The sequence below is a fragment of the Oncorhynchus masou genome, unplaced genomic scaffold (assembly GCF_036934945.1).
Source record: "Oncorhynchus masou masou isolate Uvic2021 unplaced genomic scaffold, UVic_Omas_1.1 unplaced_scaffold_722, whole genome shotgun sequence".
In the NCBI taxonomy this organism is placed as follows: domain Eukaryota; kingdom Metazoa; phylum Chordata; class Actinopteri; order Salmoniformes; family Salmonidae; genus Oncorhynchus; species Oncorhynchus masou.
The window spans coordinates 24,209-41,923 of record NW_027013670.1 but is presented as its reverse complement, the minus strand read 5'-3'; the positions used below and the strand labels follow the sequence as shown (position 1 = coordinate 41,923).

At 50.8% G+C, this 17,715-nt stretch overlaps 1 protein-coding gene across 1 annotated transcript; it reads left to right on the top strand.

The window, feature by feature from the left end:
* The first annotated feature begins 15,923 nt into the window (after positions 1-15,923).
* LOC135537191 (proline-rich protein HaeIII subfamily 1-like) lies at positions 15,924-17,263 on the top strand. Its single transcript, XM_064963388.1, has 3 exons — positions 15,924-15,930; positions 16,192-16,798; positions 16,972-17,263. Exons 1-3 carry the CDS (start codon positions 15,924-15,926, stop codon positions 17,261-17,263), a joined length of 906 nt encoding a protein of 301 aa, XP_064819460.1.
* Positions 17,264-17,715: the final 452 nt, after the last annotated feature.

Here is a 17,715-nt window from a genome sequence, read left to right as displayed (position 1 = left end):
ATCCCAGTCACCCCATCCCAGTCACCCCATCCCAGTCACCCCATCCCAGTCACCTCAGAGAAGTGTCACCCCATCCCAGTCACCCCATCCCAGTCACCTCAGAGAAGTGTCTGATACCTCCCAGTCACCCCATCCCAGTCACCTCAGAGAAGTGTCTGATACCCTCCCCAGTCACCCCATCCCAGTCACCTCAGATAAGTGTCTGATACCCTCCCAGTCACCCCATCCCAGTCACCTCAGATAAGTGTCTGATACCCTCCCAGTCACCCCATCCCAGTCATCCCATCCCAGACACCCCATCCCAGTCACCTCAGAGAAGTGTCTGATACCCTCCCAGTCACCCCATCCCAGTCACCCCAGAGAAGTGTCTGATACCCTCCCAGTCACCCCATCCCAGTCACCTCAGAGAAGTGTCTGATTACCCTCCCAGTCACCCCATCCCAGTCACCCCAGAGAAGTGTCTGATACCCTCCCAGTCACCCCATCCCAGTCACCCCATCCCAGTCACCCCATCCCAGAGAAAGTGTCTGATACCCTCCCAGTCACCCCATCCCAGTCACCCAGATAAGTGTCTGATACCCTCCCAGACACCCCATCCCAGTCACCCCATCCCAGACACCTCAGATAAGTGTCTGATACCCTCCCAGTCCATCCCCACCCCATCCCAGTCACCTCAGAGAAGTGTCTGATACCCTCCCAGTCACCCCATCCCAGTCATCCCATCCCAGTCACCCCATCCCAGTCACCCCATCCCAGTCACCTCAGAGAAGTGTCTGATACCCTCCCAGTCACCCCATCCCAGTCACCCCATCCCAGTCACCTCAGATAAGTGTCTGATACCCTCCCAGTCACCCCATCCCAGTCATCCCATCCCAGTCACCCATCCCAGTCACCTCAGATAAGTGTCTGATACCCTCCCAGTCACCCCATCCCAGTCACCCCATCCCAGTCACCCCATCCCAGAGAAGTGTCTGACACCCTCCCAGTCACCCCATCCCAGTCACCCCATCCCAGTCACCCCATCCCAGCCCATCCCAGTCACCTCAGAGAAGTGTCTGATACCCTCCCAGTCACCCCATCCCAGTCACCCCATCCCTCCCAGTCACCCCATCCCAGTCACCTCAGAGAAGTGTCTGATCCCAGTCACCCCATCCCAGTCACCCCAGAGAAGTCCCCTCCCAGACACCCCATCCCAGTCACCTCAGAGAAGTGTCTGATACCCTCCCAGTCACCCCATCCCAGTCACCCCATCCCAGTCACCCCAGCCCAGTCACCTCAGAGAAGTGTCTGATACCCTCCCAGTCACCCCATCCCAGTCACCCCATCCCAGTCACCCCAGATAAGTGTCACCCCATCCCAGTCACCCCATCCCAGACACCCCATCCCAGTCACCTCAGATAAGTGTCTGATACCCTCCCAGTCACCCCATCCCAGTCACCCCATCCAGAGAAGATGTCTGATACCCTCCCAGTCACCCCATCCCAATCACCCCATCCCAGACACCTCAGATAAGTGTCTGATACCCTCCCAGTCACCCCATCCCAATCACCCCATCCCAGTCACCCCATCCCAGTCACCCCAGATAAGTCACCCTCCCAGTCACTCCATCCCAGTCACCCCATCCCAGTCACCCCATCCCAGTCACCTCAGAGAAGTGTCTGATACCCTCCCAGTCACCCCATCCCAGTCACCTCAGAGAAGTGTCTGATACCCTCCCAGTCACCCCATCCCAGTCACCTCAGAGAAGTGTCTGATACCCTCCCAGTCACCCCATCCCAGTCACCCCAGAGAAGTGTCTGATACCAGTCACCCCATCCCAGTCACCCCATCCCAGTCACCCCATCCCAGTCACCCCATCCCAGTCACCTCAGAGAAGTGTTTGATACCCTCCCAGTCACCCCACCCCATCCCCAGATAAAGCCCCTCTCTTTTCTCACCAATAACCACCATTAAATCTTAGTTACTATGAGGAACAATACAGATTCCTAATCTGTCAAGAACTCTTATTCATTTTACAAACTGGATTTGCAAATTCACACAAATATTGAATACATTTACATTGTAGAATAATGAAGTCCTTCATTTTACTCCCCCAAGCTCCCAAACTAAATCCATCCCTCTCCACCAGCCCCTCCCAGTTCTCCCCTTTACCTCTACCAAGCCAAGCTTATCCCAACCTCACATCTTTACACACCCTTGCCCCCCCCATGCTAATCTTATCACCACCTTCCAGCCCTATTTTAAGGAACACCTTATCACCCCCCTCTGCCCTCTGGACAGCCTCATTTCGTTGGGACATGGACTCTCCAAGGTGTCAAAAGCGTTGGGTGGTGGACCGTTCTCGATACACACGGAAAACCCAGCAGTGTTGCAGTTCTTGACACAACCAGTGTGATCTTAAGAATAACTTAATAATTATTAAATTTGACTGATGCTTGCTGCCAAAAGGCATATAATATGATAAGTGGTTGAGCAACGAAACAACGGCAAGGTGACAGGAAGTTTGATGCTCTCTCCATCACATAGAGGAGTGGGGGGGGTGTGGGGGGTGTTAGCAGTTAAGGTGAAACTGAGCCCTAGAGGCCTGCAGCTTTGTGGAGGTGGGGGTGGAGGAGAGAGAGAGAGAGAGAGAGAGAGAGAGAGAGATGAGAGAGAAACAGCCAATGAGAGGATGTGGTGAGAGAGAGAGAGAGAGAGAGAGAGTGAGAGAGAGAGAGAGAGAGAGAGAGAGAGAGAGAGAGAAACAGCCGATGAGAGGATGTGGTGAGAGAGAGAGAGAGAGAGAGAGAGAGAGAGAGAGAGAGAGAGAGAGAGCCAATGAGAGGATGTGGTGAGAGACACAGCACCCTGAGAGCTGAAACACAGGCGGTATGATGAGAAACAACGAACGTGTACCCTTCCATCTCACCACAACCCAAACCACCCCTCTGCTCTGCTCAGGTTTCTGCAAACACAACCGTTTGTCACAGGGGTGTTTGACGCGGGAGAATGTTCCATTTCTATCTGTGTCACACATGTTGTCACAGTCACATACACAGCTGTTTCTGTTGAATCTGGTGCAAAGAAATGACAAGTAGTGTAGCCTATCTAGTTTAGTATAGTGCCCAATGCACATACTGTGTAGTATCTCTCCTGGGTCATGTCTCTATGTTCTATGAATGTAGTTGTACATTATATACAGCTCCCTATACTGTTCTGAAATCAAGGAGATTCTGAGACTCACGTCTCCACTAATGTTACTGTGAGTCCCTGGGAATATAGTGTTCCAGCTTCAGCAACGCTCATGATGCCATCTGTTGATTTGGAAAGTGGAGAAGATAATGATTCCTGTAACAACTCACTGTAAATAGCAGCACCGCATTTAAACACGTGCTGAAACATGTTGTCCCTGTGAGAGTTAATGACTCTTAATGATAGTTTGTGTTTGTGATGGTTGGTTTTCGTACAGCGCCCCTTTGCTGATCTGTCATAGAGTGGGCGCTGGCAGCACAGTACCAGACAGACCAGACAGTACTATACAGACCAGACAGACCAGACAGTACTAGACAGACTAGACAGACCAGACAGACCAGACAGTACTAGACAGACCAGACAGACCAGACAGACCAGACAATACTAGACAGACCAGACAGTACAGACCAGACAGTACCAGACAGGCAGACCAGACAGACCAGACAGACCAGACAGTACTAGACAGACCAGACAGTACCAGACAGTACGACAGACCAGACAGACCAGACAGACCAGACAGTAGACAGACCAGACAGACCAGACAGTACCAGACAGTACTATAGACAGACCAGACAGACCAGACAGTACCAGACAGACCAGACAGACCAGACAGTACCAGACAGACCAGACAGTACTAGACAGACCAACAGACAGACAGACCAGACAGACCAGACAGTACTAGACAGACCAGACAGACAGACCAGACAGTACCAGACAGACCAGACAGTACCAGACAGACCAGACAGACCAGACAGTACCAGACAGACCAGACAGTACCAGACAGACCAGACAGTACCAGACAGACCAGACAGACCAGACAGACCAGACAGTACCAGACAGAGACAGACCAGACAGTACCAGACCAGACCCAGACAGTACCAGACAGACCAGACAGACCAGACAGTACCAGACAGACCAGACAGTACCAGACCAGACAGACCAGACAGACCAGACAGACCAGACAGTACCAGACAGACCAGACAGACAAGACAGACCAGACAGTACCAGACAGTACCAGACCAGACAGACCAGACAGACCAGACAGACCAGACAGTACAGACAGACCAGACAGTACCAGACAGACCAGACAGACCAGACAGTACCAGACAGTACCAGACAGACCAGACAGACCAGACAGACCAGACAGTACCAGACAGACCAGACAGACCAGACAGTACCAGACAGACCAGACAGTACCAGACAGACCAGACAGTACCAGACAGTACCAGACAGACCAGACAGTACCAGACAGTACCAGACAGACCAGACAGACCAGACAGACCAGACAGACCAGACAGACCAGACAGTACCAGACAGACCAGACAGTACCAGACAGACCAGACAGACCAGACAGTACCAGACAGTACCTGACAGACCAGACAGGACCAGACAGACCAGACAGTACCTGACAGACCAGACAGACCAGACAGTACCAGACAGACCAGACAGACTAGACAGACTAGACAGACCAGACAGACCAGACAGACCAGACAGTACCAGACAGACCAGACAGTACTACAGACCAGACAGACCAGACAGTACCAGACAGACCAGACAGTACCAGACCAGACAGACCAGACAGACCAGACAGTACCAGACAGACCAGACAGTACCAGACAGACCAGAGGGTACTAGACAGACCAGACAGTAGACCCAGACAGACCAGACAGTACCAGACAGACCAGACAGACCAGACAGTACCAGACAGACCAGACAGACCAGACAGTACCAGACAGTACCACAGACCAGACAGACCAGACAGACCAGACAGACCAGACAGTACCAGACAGACCAGACAGTACAGACAGACAGACCAGACAGTACCAGACAGACCAGACAGTACCAGACAGACCAGAGGTACCAGACAGACCAGACAGTACCAGACAGACCAGACAGTACCAGACAGACCAGACAGACTAAACAGAACTAGACAGACCAGACAGACCTCAGACAGACCAGACAGACCAGACAGTACCAGACAGAGAGTACAGACCAGACAGACCAGACAGACCAGACAGACAGACCAGACAGTACCAGACAGTACCAGACAGACCAGACAGTACTAGACAGACAGACCAGACAGACCAGACAGACCAGACCAGACAGTACCAGACAGACCAGACAGTACCAGACAGACCAGACAGTACCAGACAGACCAGACAGACCAGACAGACCAGACAGTACCAGAGAGACAGACCAGACAGACCAGACAGACCAGACAGCACCAGACAGACCAGACAGACCACAGTACTAGACAGACAGTACCAGACAGACCAGACAGACCAGACAGACCAGACAGTACCACAAGACAGACAGACAGACCAGACAGACCAGACAGACCAGGCAGTACTAGACAGACAGACAGTACCAGACAGACCAGACAGACCAGACAGACCAGACAGTACCAAGACAGACAGACCAACAGTACCAGACAGACCAGACAGTACCTGACAGACCAGACAGACCAGACAGTACCAGACAGACAGACAGACCAGACAGTACCAGACAGACCAGACAGACCAGACAGACCAGACAGACCAGACAGACCAGACCCAGACAGACCAGACAGTACCAGACAGTACCAGACAGTACCAGACAGACCAGACAGATCAGACAGACCAGACAGTACCAGACAGACCAGACAGTACCAGACAGTACCAGACAGTACCAGACAGTACCAGACAGTACCAGACAGTACCAGACAAACCAGACAGACCAGACAGACCAGACAGTACAACAGACCAGACAGACCAGACAGTACCAGACAGACCAGACAGACCAGACAGTACAAGACAGACCAGACAGACCAGACAGTACCAGACAGACCAGACAGACCAGACAGACCAGACAGTACCAGACAGACCAGACAGTACCAGACAGACCAGACAGACTAGACAGACCAGACAGACCAGACAAACTACCAGACAGACCAGACAGTACTAGACAGACCAACCAGACAGACAGACCAGACAGTACCAGACAGACAGACAGACCAGACAGTACCAGACAGACAAGACAGACCAGACAGTACCAGACAGACCAGACAGTACCAGACAGACCAGACCAGACAGTACCAGACAGACCAGACAGACCAGACAGTACCAGACAGACTAGACAGTACCAGACAGACAGACCAGACAGTACCTGACAGACCAGACAGTACCAGACAGTACAAGACAGGACCAGACAGACCAGACAGACCAGACAGGACCAGACAGACCAGACAGTACCAGACAGACCAGACAGTACAGACAGACCAGACAGACCAGACAGACCAGACAATACCATAAAGTAAGACAGACTAGACAGTACAGACCAGACAGTACAGACAGACCAGACAGTACCAGACAGACCAGACAGTACCAGACAGACACTTCCAGACCAGACAGTACCAGACAGACCAGACCAGACAGACCAGACAGTCCCAGACAGACCAGACAGACCAGACAGCATCAGACAGACCAGACAGACCAGACAGACCAGACAGACCAGACAGTACCAGACAGACCAGACAGTACAAGACAGACCAGACAGTACCAGACAGACCAGACAGACCATACAGACCAGACAGACTAGACAGACCAGACAGTTCCAGACAGACAGACAGACCAGACAGGACCAGACAGTACCAGACAGACCAGACAGTACCAGACAGACCAGACAGTACCAGACAGACCAGACAGACCAGACAGACGAGACAGACGAGACAGTACCAGACAGACCAGACAGACCAGGCAGAACCAGGCAGACCAGGGACAGACCAGACAGTAACAGACAGTGTACCAGACAGTACTAGACAATACCAGACAGTACCAGACAGACCAGGCAGTACCAGACAGTACCAGGCAGACCACAGACAGTCCAGACAATACCAGACAGACCAGACAGACCAGACCAGACAGTACCAGGCAGACCAGACAGTCCAGGCAGTACCAGACAGACCAGACAGTACCAGACAGTACCAGACAGTGTGAGACAGACCAGACAGACCAGTTAGTACCAGACAGACAGACAGACAATACTAGTTAGCAGTACCAGACAGACCTAACAAACCAGACAGACCACACAGACCAGACAATAACAAACAGACCAGGCAGACGCGGCAGACCAGACAGTACTAGACCGTACTAGACAGTACCAGACAGTACCAGACAGTACCAGACAATACCAGAAAGTACCAGACAGACCAGGCAGTACCAGAGAGTACCAGGCAGACCAGACAGATCAGACAGTACCAGACAGACCAGACAGTACCAGACAAACTAGACAGACCAGACAGTACCAGACAGCACCAGACAGACCAGACAGTACCAGACAGTACTAGACAGACCAGACAGACCAGACAGTACCAGACAGTACCAGAGGGTACGAGACAGACCAGACAGACCAGACAGACCAGAAAACACCAGACAGACCAGACAATACCAGACAGTACTCGACAGACCATACAGTGCTCGACAGACCAGACAGACCAGACAGTACCAGACAGACCAGACAGTACTAGGCAGACCAGACAGACCAGACAGACCAGACAATACAAGACAGACCAGGCAGACCAGAGGGTAATAGACAGACCAGACAGACCAGACAGTACCAGACAGACCAGACAGACCAGAGGGTACTAGACAGACCAGACAGACCAGACAGATTAGACAGTAACAGGCAGAACAGACAGTACTAGACAATACCAGACAGTACCAGACAGACCAGGCAGACCAGACAGTACCAGACAGACCAGACAGTACTAGGCAGACCAGACAGACCAGACAGACCAGACAATACAAGACAGACCAGGCAGACCAGAGGGTAATAGACAGACCAGACAGACCAGACAGTACCAGACAGACCAGACAGACCAGAGGGTACTAGACAGACCAGACAGTACCAGACAGATCAGACAGTAACAGGCAGAACAGACAGTACTAGACAATACCAGACAGTACCAGACAGACCAGGCAGTACTAGACAGTACCAGGCGGACCAGACAGTCCAGGCAGTACCAGACAGACCAGACAGTACCAGACAGACCAGACAGTGTGAGACAGACCAGACAGACCAGTTAGTACTAGACAGTACCAGACAGACCAGACAATAACAAACAGACCAGGCAGACGCGGCAGACCAGACATTACTAGACCGTACTAGACAGTACCAGACAGTACCAGGCAGACCAGACAGTACCAGACAGTACCAGACAGACCAGGCAGTACCAGACAGTACCAGGCAGACCAGACAGTACCAGACAGACCAGGCAGTACCAGACAGTACCAGGCAGACCAGACAGACCAGACAGTCCAGACAGTACCAGACAGTACAAGACAAACTAGACAGACCAGACAATACTAGAAAGTACCAGACAGACCAGACAGTACCAGACAGTACTAGACAGACCAGACAGACCAGACAGTACCTGACAGACCAGAGGGTACGAGACATACCAGACAGACCAGAAAGTACCAGACAGACCAGACAATACCAGACAGTACTCGACAGACCATACAGTGCTCGACAGACCAGACAGACCAGACAGTACCAGACAGTACCAAACAAACCAGACAGTACTAGGCAGACCAGACAGACCAGACAGACCAAACAATACAAGACAGACCAGGCAGACCAGAGGGTAATAGACAGACCAGACAGACCAGACAGTACCAGACAGACTAGACAGACCAGAGGTTACTAGACAGACCAGACAGACCAGGCATACCAGACAGACCAGACAATAACAGACAGTACCAGACAGTACTAGACAATACCAGACAGTACCAGGCAGTACCAGGCAGACCAGATAGTCCAGACAGTACCAGACAGTACTAGACAATACCAGACAGTACCAGACAGACCAGGCAGTACCAGACAGTACCAGACAGACCAGACATTACCAGACAGACCAGGCATACCAGACAGACCAGACAATAACAGACAGTACCAGACAGTACTAGACAATACCAGACAGACCAGGCAGTACCAGGCAGACCAGATAGTCCAGACATTACCAGACAGACCAGACAGACCAGACAGTACCAGACAGACCAGACAGTACCAGACAGACCAGACAGTACCAGACAGACCAGAGGGTACTAGACAGACCAGACAGTACCAGACAGACCAGACAGTACCTGACAGAACAGACAGTACTCGACAGTCCAGACAGACCAGACAGTACCAGACAGACCAGACAGACCAGACAGTACCAGACAGTACCAGACAGACCAGACAGTACCAGACAGAACAGACAGTACTAGACAGTACCAGACAGACCAGAGGGTACTAGACAGACCAGACAGTACAAGACAGACCAGACAGTACCAGACAGTACCAGACAGACCAGACAGTACCAGACAGAACAGACAGTACTAGACAGTACCAGACAGACCAGAGGGTACCAGACAGACCAGATAGACCAGGCAGACCAGACAGACCAGACAGTACCAGGCAGACCAGACAATACCAGACAGACCAGACAGTACCAGACAATACCAGACAGTACCAGACAGTACTAGACAATACCAGACAGACCAGACAGTACCTGGCAGACCAGACAGACCAGACAGTACCAGACAGACCAGACAGTACTAGACAGACCAGACAGTACCAGACAGTACTAGACAGACCAGGAAGACCAGACAGACAAGACAGTACTAGACAGTATGAGACAGACAAGACAGACCAGACAGTACTAGACAGACCAGACAGTACCAGACAGTACCAGAGGGTACTAGACAGACCAGACATAACCAGACAGACCAGACAGTACTAGACAGACCAGACAGTACCAGACAGACCAGACAGTACCAGACAGTACTCAACAGACCATACAGTGCTCGACAGACCAGACAGTACCAGACAGACCAGACAGTACTAGGCAGACCGGACAGACCAGACAGACCAGACAATACAAGACAGACCAGGCAGACCAGAGGGTAATAGACAGACCAGACAGTACCAGACAGACCAGACAGACCAGACAGACCAGAGAGGGTACTAGACAGACCAGACAGACCAGACAGTACCAGACAGATCAGACAGTAACAGGCAGAACAGACAGTACTAGACAATACCAGACAGTACCAGACAGACCAGGCAGTACCAGACAGTACCAGGCGGACCAGACAGTCCAGGCAGTACAAGACAGACCAGACAGTACCAGACAGACCAGACAGTACCAGAGAGTACCAGGCAGACCAGACAGATCAGACAGTCCAGACAGTACCAGACAGACCAGACAGTACCAGACAGTACAAGACAAACTAGACAGACCAGACAGTACCAGACAGTACCAGACAGTACCAGACAGTACCAGACAGACCAGACAGACCAGACAGTACCAGACAGTACCAGAGGGTACGAGACATACCAGACAGTCCCAGACAGACCAGACAGACCAGACAGACCAGAAAGTACCAGACAGACCAGACAATACCAGACAGTACTCGACAGACCATACAGTGCTCGACAGACCAGACAGTACCAGACAGACCAGACAGTACTAGGCAGACCAGACAGACCAGACAGACCAGACAATACAAGACAGACCAGGCAGACCAGAGGGTAATAGACAGACCAGACAGACCAGACAGTACCAGACAGACCAGACAGACCAGAGAGGGTACTAGACAGACCAGACAGTACCAGACAGATCAGACAGTAACAGGCAGAACAGACAGTACTAGACAATACCAGACAGTACCAGACAGACCAGGCAGTACCAGACAGTACCAGGCGGACCAGACAGTCCAGGCAGTACCAGACAGACCAGACAGTACCAGACAGACCAGACAGTGTGAGACAGACCAGACAGACCAGTTAGTACTAGACAGTACCAGACAGACCACACAGACCAGACAATAACAAACAGACCAGGCAGACGCGGCAGACCAGACATTACTAGACCGTACTAGACAGTACCAGACAGTACCAGGCAGACCAGACAGTACCAGACAGACCAGGCAGTACCAGACAGTACCAGGCAGACCAGACAGACCAGACAGTCCAGACAGTACCAGACAGTACAAGACAAACTAGACAGACCAGACAATACTAGAAAGTACCAGACAGACCAGACAGTACCAGACAGTACTAGACAGACCAGACAGACCAGACAGTACCAGACAGTACCAGACAGACCAGAGGGTACGAGACATACCAGACAGACCAGAAAGTACCAGACAGACCAGACAATACCAGACAGTACTCGACAGACCATACAGTGCTCGACAGACCAGACAGACCAGACAGTACCAGACAGTACCAAACAAACCAGACAGTACTAGGCAGACCAGACAGACCAGACAGACCAAACAATACAAGACAGACCAGGCAGACCAGAGGGTAATAGACAGACCAGACAGACCAGACAGTACCAGACAGACTAGACAGACCAGACAGTACCAGACAGACTAGACAGACCAGACAGACCAAACAATACAAGACAGACCAGGCAGACCAGAGGTTACTAGACAGACCAGACAGACCAGACAGATTAGACAGTATCAGGCAGACCAGACAATACCAGACAGACTAGGTATACCAGACAGACCAGACAATAACAGACAGTACCAGACAGTACTAGACAATACCAGACAGTACCAGACAGACCAGGCAGTACCAGACAGTACCAGGCAGACCAGATAGTCCAGACAGTACCAGACAGAACAGACATTACCAGACAGACCAGACAGACCAGACAGTACCAGACAGAACAGACATTACCAGACAGACCAGACAGAACAGACATTACCAGACAGACCAGACAGACCAGACAGTACCAGACAGACCAGACAGTACCAGACAGACCAGACAGTACCAGACAGACCAGACAGTACCAGACAGACCAGAGGGTACTAGACAGACCAGACAGTACCAGACAGACCAGACAGTACCTGACAGAACAGACAGTACTCGACAGTCCAGACAGACCAGACAGTACCAGACAGACCAGACAGACCAGACAGTACCAGACAGTACCAGACAGACCAGACAGTACCAGACAGAACTAGACAGTACCAGACAGACCAGAGGGTACTAGACAGACCAGACAGTACAAGACAGACCAGACAGTACCAGACAGTACCAGACAGACCAGACAGTACCAGACAGAACAGACAGTACTAGACAGTACCAGACAGACCAGAGGGTACCAGACAGACCAGATAGACCAGGCAGACCAGACAGACCAGACAGTACCAGGCAGACCAGACAATACCAGACAGACCAGACAGTACCAGACAATACCAGACAGTACCAGACAGTACTAGACAATACCAGACAGACCAGACAGTACCTGGCAGACCAGACAGTACTAGACAGACCAGACAGTACCAGACAGTACTAGACAGACCAGGAAGACCAGACAGACAAGACAGTACTAGACAGTATGAGACAGACAAGACAGACCAGACAGTACTAGACAGACCAGACAGTACCAGACAGTACCAGAGGGTACTAGACAGACCAGACATAACCAGACAGACCAGACAGTACTAGACAGACCAGACAGTACCAGACAGACCAGACAGTACTCGGCAGACCATACAGTGCTCGACAGACCAGACAGACCAGACAGTACCAGACAGTACCAGAGGGTGCTAGACAGACCAGAAAGTACCAGACAGACCAGACAGACCAGAGGGTACTAGACAGACCAGACAGTACTAGACAGACTGGACAGACCAGACAGACCAGACAGTACCAGACAGACCAGAGGGTACTAGACAGACCAGACCGACCATACAGACCAGACAGTACTAGACAGACCAGACAGTAGCAGACAGACAAGACAATACCACACAGACCAGACAGTACTAGACAGACTGGACAGTACCAGACAGACCAGACAGACCAGACAGACCAGACAGTACCAGGCAGACCAGACAATATCAGACAGACCAGACAGTACCAGACAATACCAGACAGTACCAGACAGACCAGGCAGTACAAGACAGACCAGACAGTATGAGACAGACCAGACAGACCAGACAGTACCAGACAGACCAGAGGGTACTAGACAGTACCAGACAGTACTAGACAATACCAGACAGTACCAGACAGACCAGAGGGTACCAGACAGACCAGACAGTACCTGACAGTACCAGACAGACCAGACAGTACCAGACAGACTATACAAACCAGACAGTCCAGACAGACCAGACAGTACCAGACAGACCAGACAGTACCAGACAGACCAGACAGTACCAGACAGACTAGACAGTACCAGACTGACCAGACAGTACCAGACAGACTAGACAGTACCAGACTGACCAGACAGACCAGACAGTACCAGACAGACTAGACAGTACCAGACAGACCAGACAGACTAGACAGTACCAGACAGACTAGACAGTACCAGACAGTACCAGACAGACCAGAGGGTACCAGACAGTACCAGACAGACCAGACAGTACCTGACAGACTAGACAGACCAGACAATACTAGACAGACCAGACAGTACTGGACACACCAGACAATACCAGACAGTACCAGACAGTACCAGGCAGACCAGAGGGTACCAGACAGACCAGACAGACCAGACAGGACCAGACAGTACTAGACAGACCAGACAGTACCAGACAGACGAGACAGACCAGACAGTACCAGACAGACCAGAGGGTACCAGACAGTACCAGACAGACCAGACAGTACCTGACAGACTAGACAGACCAGACAATACTAGACAGACCAGACAGTACTGGACACACCAGACAATACCAGACAGTACCAGACAGTACCAGGCAGACCAGAGGGTACCAGACAGTACCAGACAGTACCAGACAGACTAGACAGACTAGACAGACTAGACAGACTAGACAGACTAGACAGACTAGACAGACTAGACAGACCAGACAGACCAGACAGACTAGACAGTACCAGACAGTACCAGACAGACCAGACAGACTAGACAGTACCAGACAGTACCAGACAGACTCGACAGACCAGACAGACCAGACAGACCAGACAGTACCTGACAGTACCAGACAGACCAGACAGTACCAGACAGATTCGACAGACTAGACAGTACCAGACAGACCAGACAGTACCAGACAGTACCAGACAGACCAGACAGACTAGAAAGTACCAGACAGACCAGACAGACTAGACAGACCAGACAGACCAGACAGACTAGAAAGTACCAGACAGACCAGACAGACTAGACAGACCAGACAGACCAGACAGACCAGACAGACCAGACAGACTAGACAGACTAGACAGACTAGACAGACTAGACAGACTAGACAGACTAGACAGACTAGACAGACTAGACAGACCAGACAGACCAGACAGACCAGACAGACTAGACAGACTAGACAGACCAGACAGTACCAGACAGTACCAGACAGACTAGACAGACCAGACAGACTAGACAGACTAGACAGACCAGACAGACCAGACAGACTAGACAGACCAGACAGTACCAGACAGACGAGACAGACCAGACAGTACCAGACAGACCAGAGGGTACCAGACAGACCAGACAGTACCTGACAGTACCAGACAGACCAGACAGTACCAGACAGTACCAGACAGACTAGACAGACCAGACAGACTAGACAGACTAGACAGACCAGACAGACTAGACAGACTAGACAGACCAGAAAGTCTGCTGCTCCTCCAGACCTACTGTCTTCTCCAGGCTTATTTTTGTTTTGTTTTATATAACTATGAAATGCTCAAAGGCTAATTTCTTTCACATTTATAAAACAAACATTATCCCTTAGGACTTGCACAGCAGATACTTCCCTTGTTTAAGCATATGTTGTAGAACAGTGGTGTTGACAACAATTAACCAAATCTCCAGGCTCATCTTTTCAGAATCACAATTTTGAGATAAATATTCTTTAAAGTCACAGAGAGCTATTGTAAGAAACTACATCAGATAATTTTTCAGTTAATATCCATTTATTGACAATTTATATATATATATATATACACTTTTTTGGAGAGTTTGAAATTGGGATCCTTTGCTCCAAACAAGGGCATTTCCAGACTGACTGAAATAAATAACATTCAATGTATTTATAAAATTCCCAAAACAAGTATATTCTCTATAAAAAAATATAAAAAATACATTTTCCATGCCGGACAAGGATTGTCTCGACTTTCAAGATTCTCTGATCTAATTTCCTGCTATTCTACACATTTTGAAATGAGACAGAGAAAAATCTGCAGTTTTAATGTTAATTTCCTGTTATTCTAAATATTTATTTCATGACTTACGGCGTGTTAATATGCTATCTGGGGGACCCGATGGAGGGTTAAACATACACTGAAAGAAAAGAAGAGTGGGGAACTTCATGATTGGTTCCTGTAAAAAGGACTGAAAAAGTGGAAACTACAGGTGTCACCACGTTTAAAATAAAACGTCTCAAAGTAATACTAAAGTGGGTGTATACACACATGTAACAGATCCAGTGGCAGTACCAGTCTCAGGTTTAGCCTGACCTCTAGTGGTTATGAGTGGTAGTACACCAGTCTCAGGTTTAGCCTGACCTCTAGTGGTTATGAGTGGTAGTACACCAGTCTCAGGCTTAGCATGTCCTCTAGTGGTTATGAGTGGTAGTACACCAGTCCCAGGTTTAGCATGTCCTCTAGTGGTTATGAGTGGTAGTACACCAGTCCCAGGTTTAGCCTGACCTCTAGTGGTTATGAGTGGTAGTACACCAGTCCCAGGTTTAGCCTGACCTCTAGTGGTTATGAGTGGTATGGCCTATTTTCTTTACTGCCAATGCTTCCTATGGAGCATCTTGAGTTCTTCAAGCTGATGACTATTCTGTAGGGACTTGGTGAGAGTCAAGAGGCATTGTTCAAGAGGTTCTGATAGCCACAACATATTTAATCAAAATCACATTTTTTATTAATTACAATAATTACAAACAGTAGAAAGAAACAAAAATTAACAAAATGAGTCGATACGATACAGCAGCAACAGTGATTAAGAGTGGAGTTTATCTGGTACAGCAGGAAGACAATTTGTCAACCTGGACCTGGACCTGGACCCTTCCCCTCCACAGGGCCCCAACCTGAACCCTCCCCCCACAGGGCCCCAACCTGAACCCTCCCCCCACAGGGCCCCAACCTGCACCCTTCCCTCCCACAGGGCCCCAACCTGGACCCTTCCCATACACAGAGCCCAACCTGGACCCTTCCCCTCCACAGAGCCCCAACCTGGACCCTTCCCTCCCACAGGGCCCCAACCTGGACCCTTCCCATACACAGAGCCCAACCTGGACCCTTCCCATCCACAGAGCCCCAACATGGACCCTTCCCCTCCACAGGGCCCCAACCTGGACCCTTCCCCTCCACAGGGCCCCAACCAGGACCCTTCCCCTCCACAGGGCCCCAACCTGAACCCTCCCCCCACAGGGCCCCAACCTGCACCCTTCCCATACACAGAGCCCAACCTGGACCCTTCCCCTCCACAGAGCCCCAACATGGACCCTTCCCCTCCACAGAGCCCCAACATGGACCCTTCCCTCCACAGAGCCCCAACCTGGACCCTTCCCTCCACAGAGCCCCAACATGGACCCTTTCCTCCACAGGGCCCCAACCTGGACCCTTCCTCCACAGGGCCCCAACCTGGACCCTTCCCTCCACAGAGCCCCAACATGGACCCTTCCCCTCCACAGGGCCCCAACCTGGACCCTTCCCTCCACAGGGCCCCAACCTGGACCCTTCCTCCACAGGGCCCCAACCAGGACCCTTCCCCTCCACAGGGCCCCAACCTGGACCCTTCCTCCACAGAGCCCCAACCTGGACCCTTCCTCCACAGGGCCCCAACTTGGACCCATCCCCTCCACAGGGCCCCAACCTGAACCCTTCCCCTCCACAGGGCGCCAACCTGAACATTTCCCCTCCACAGGGCCCCAACCTGGACCCTTCCCCTCCACAGGGCCCCAACCTGGACCCTTCCCCTCCACAGGGCCCCAACCTGGACCTTTCCCCTCCACAGGGCCCCAACCTGAACATTTCCCCTCCACAGGGCCCCAACTTGGACCCCTTGCTTGTAAACAATGTAATTGTAAATGCTGTGTAGCCTCAAAAGATGGTTAAACCTATAATTGTGATATCATGGATGGTCAGTCCTTGCATCCATAGCTCTGTGAATGAATTTGAAAGCATCATTCCTCAGACGGACAACACAGACAACATGATATTGGGTGGTGGTCTGTTTCCCCGTCTTTCTAGTCACTGAGCTCTAAAAAGGCACAGAACAGCGCCCCCTTCTGGATGACAGAATTCTCCTCCCTGGATTATACACCATTACACACCATGATCACAGGGGACAGTGTTTATGTTATTCCTCATGTTTGTGAAACTACTGATGGTCAGTGTTCAATAAATGTGTTTCAAACAGTGATTTCTACTCTTTATTATATAAAAACAAGTGAATATAGTGTTATAGTTATATGACTTGGTATGCTTCTGTTTCAGTGTGTTTGAAAGCTTGCACCTGGGTGACCTATATTATGAACTGTTAGTAGTGGC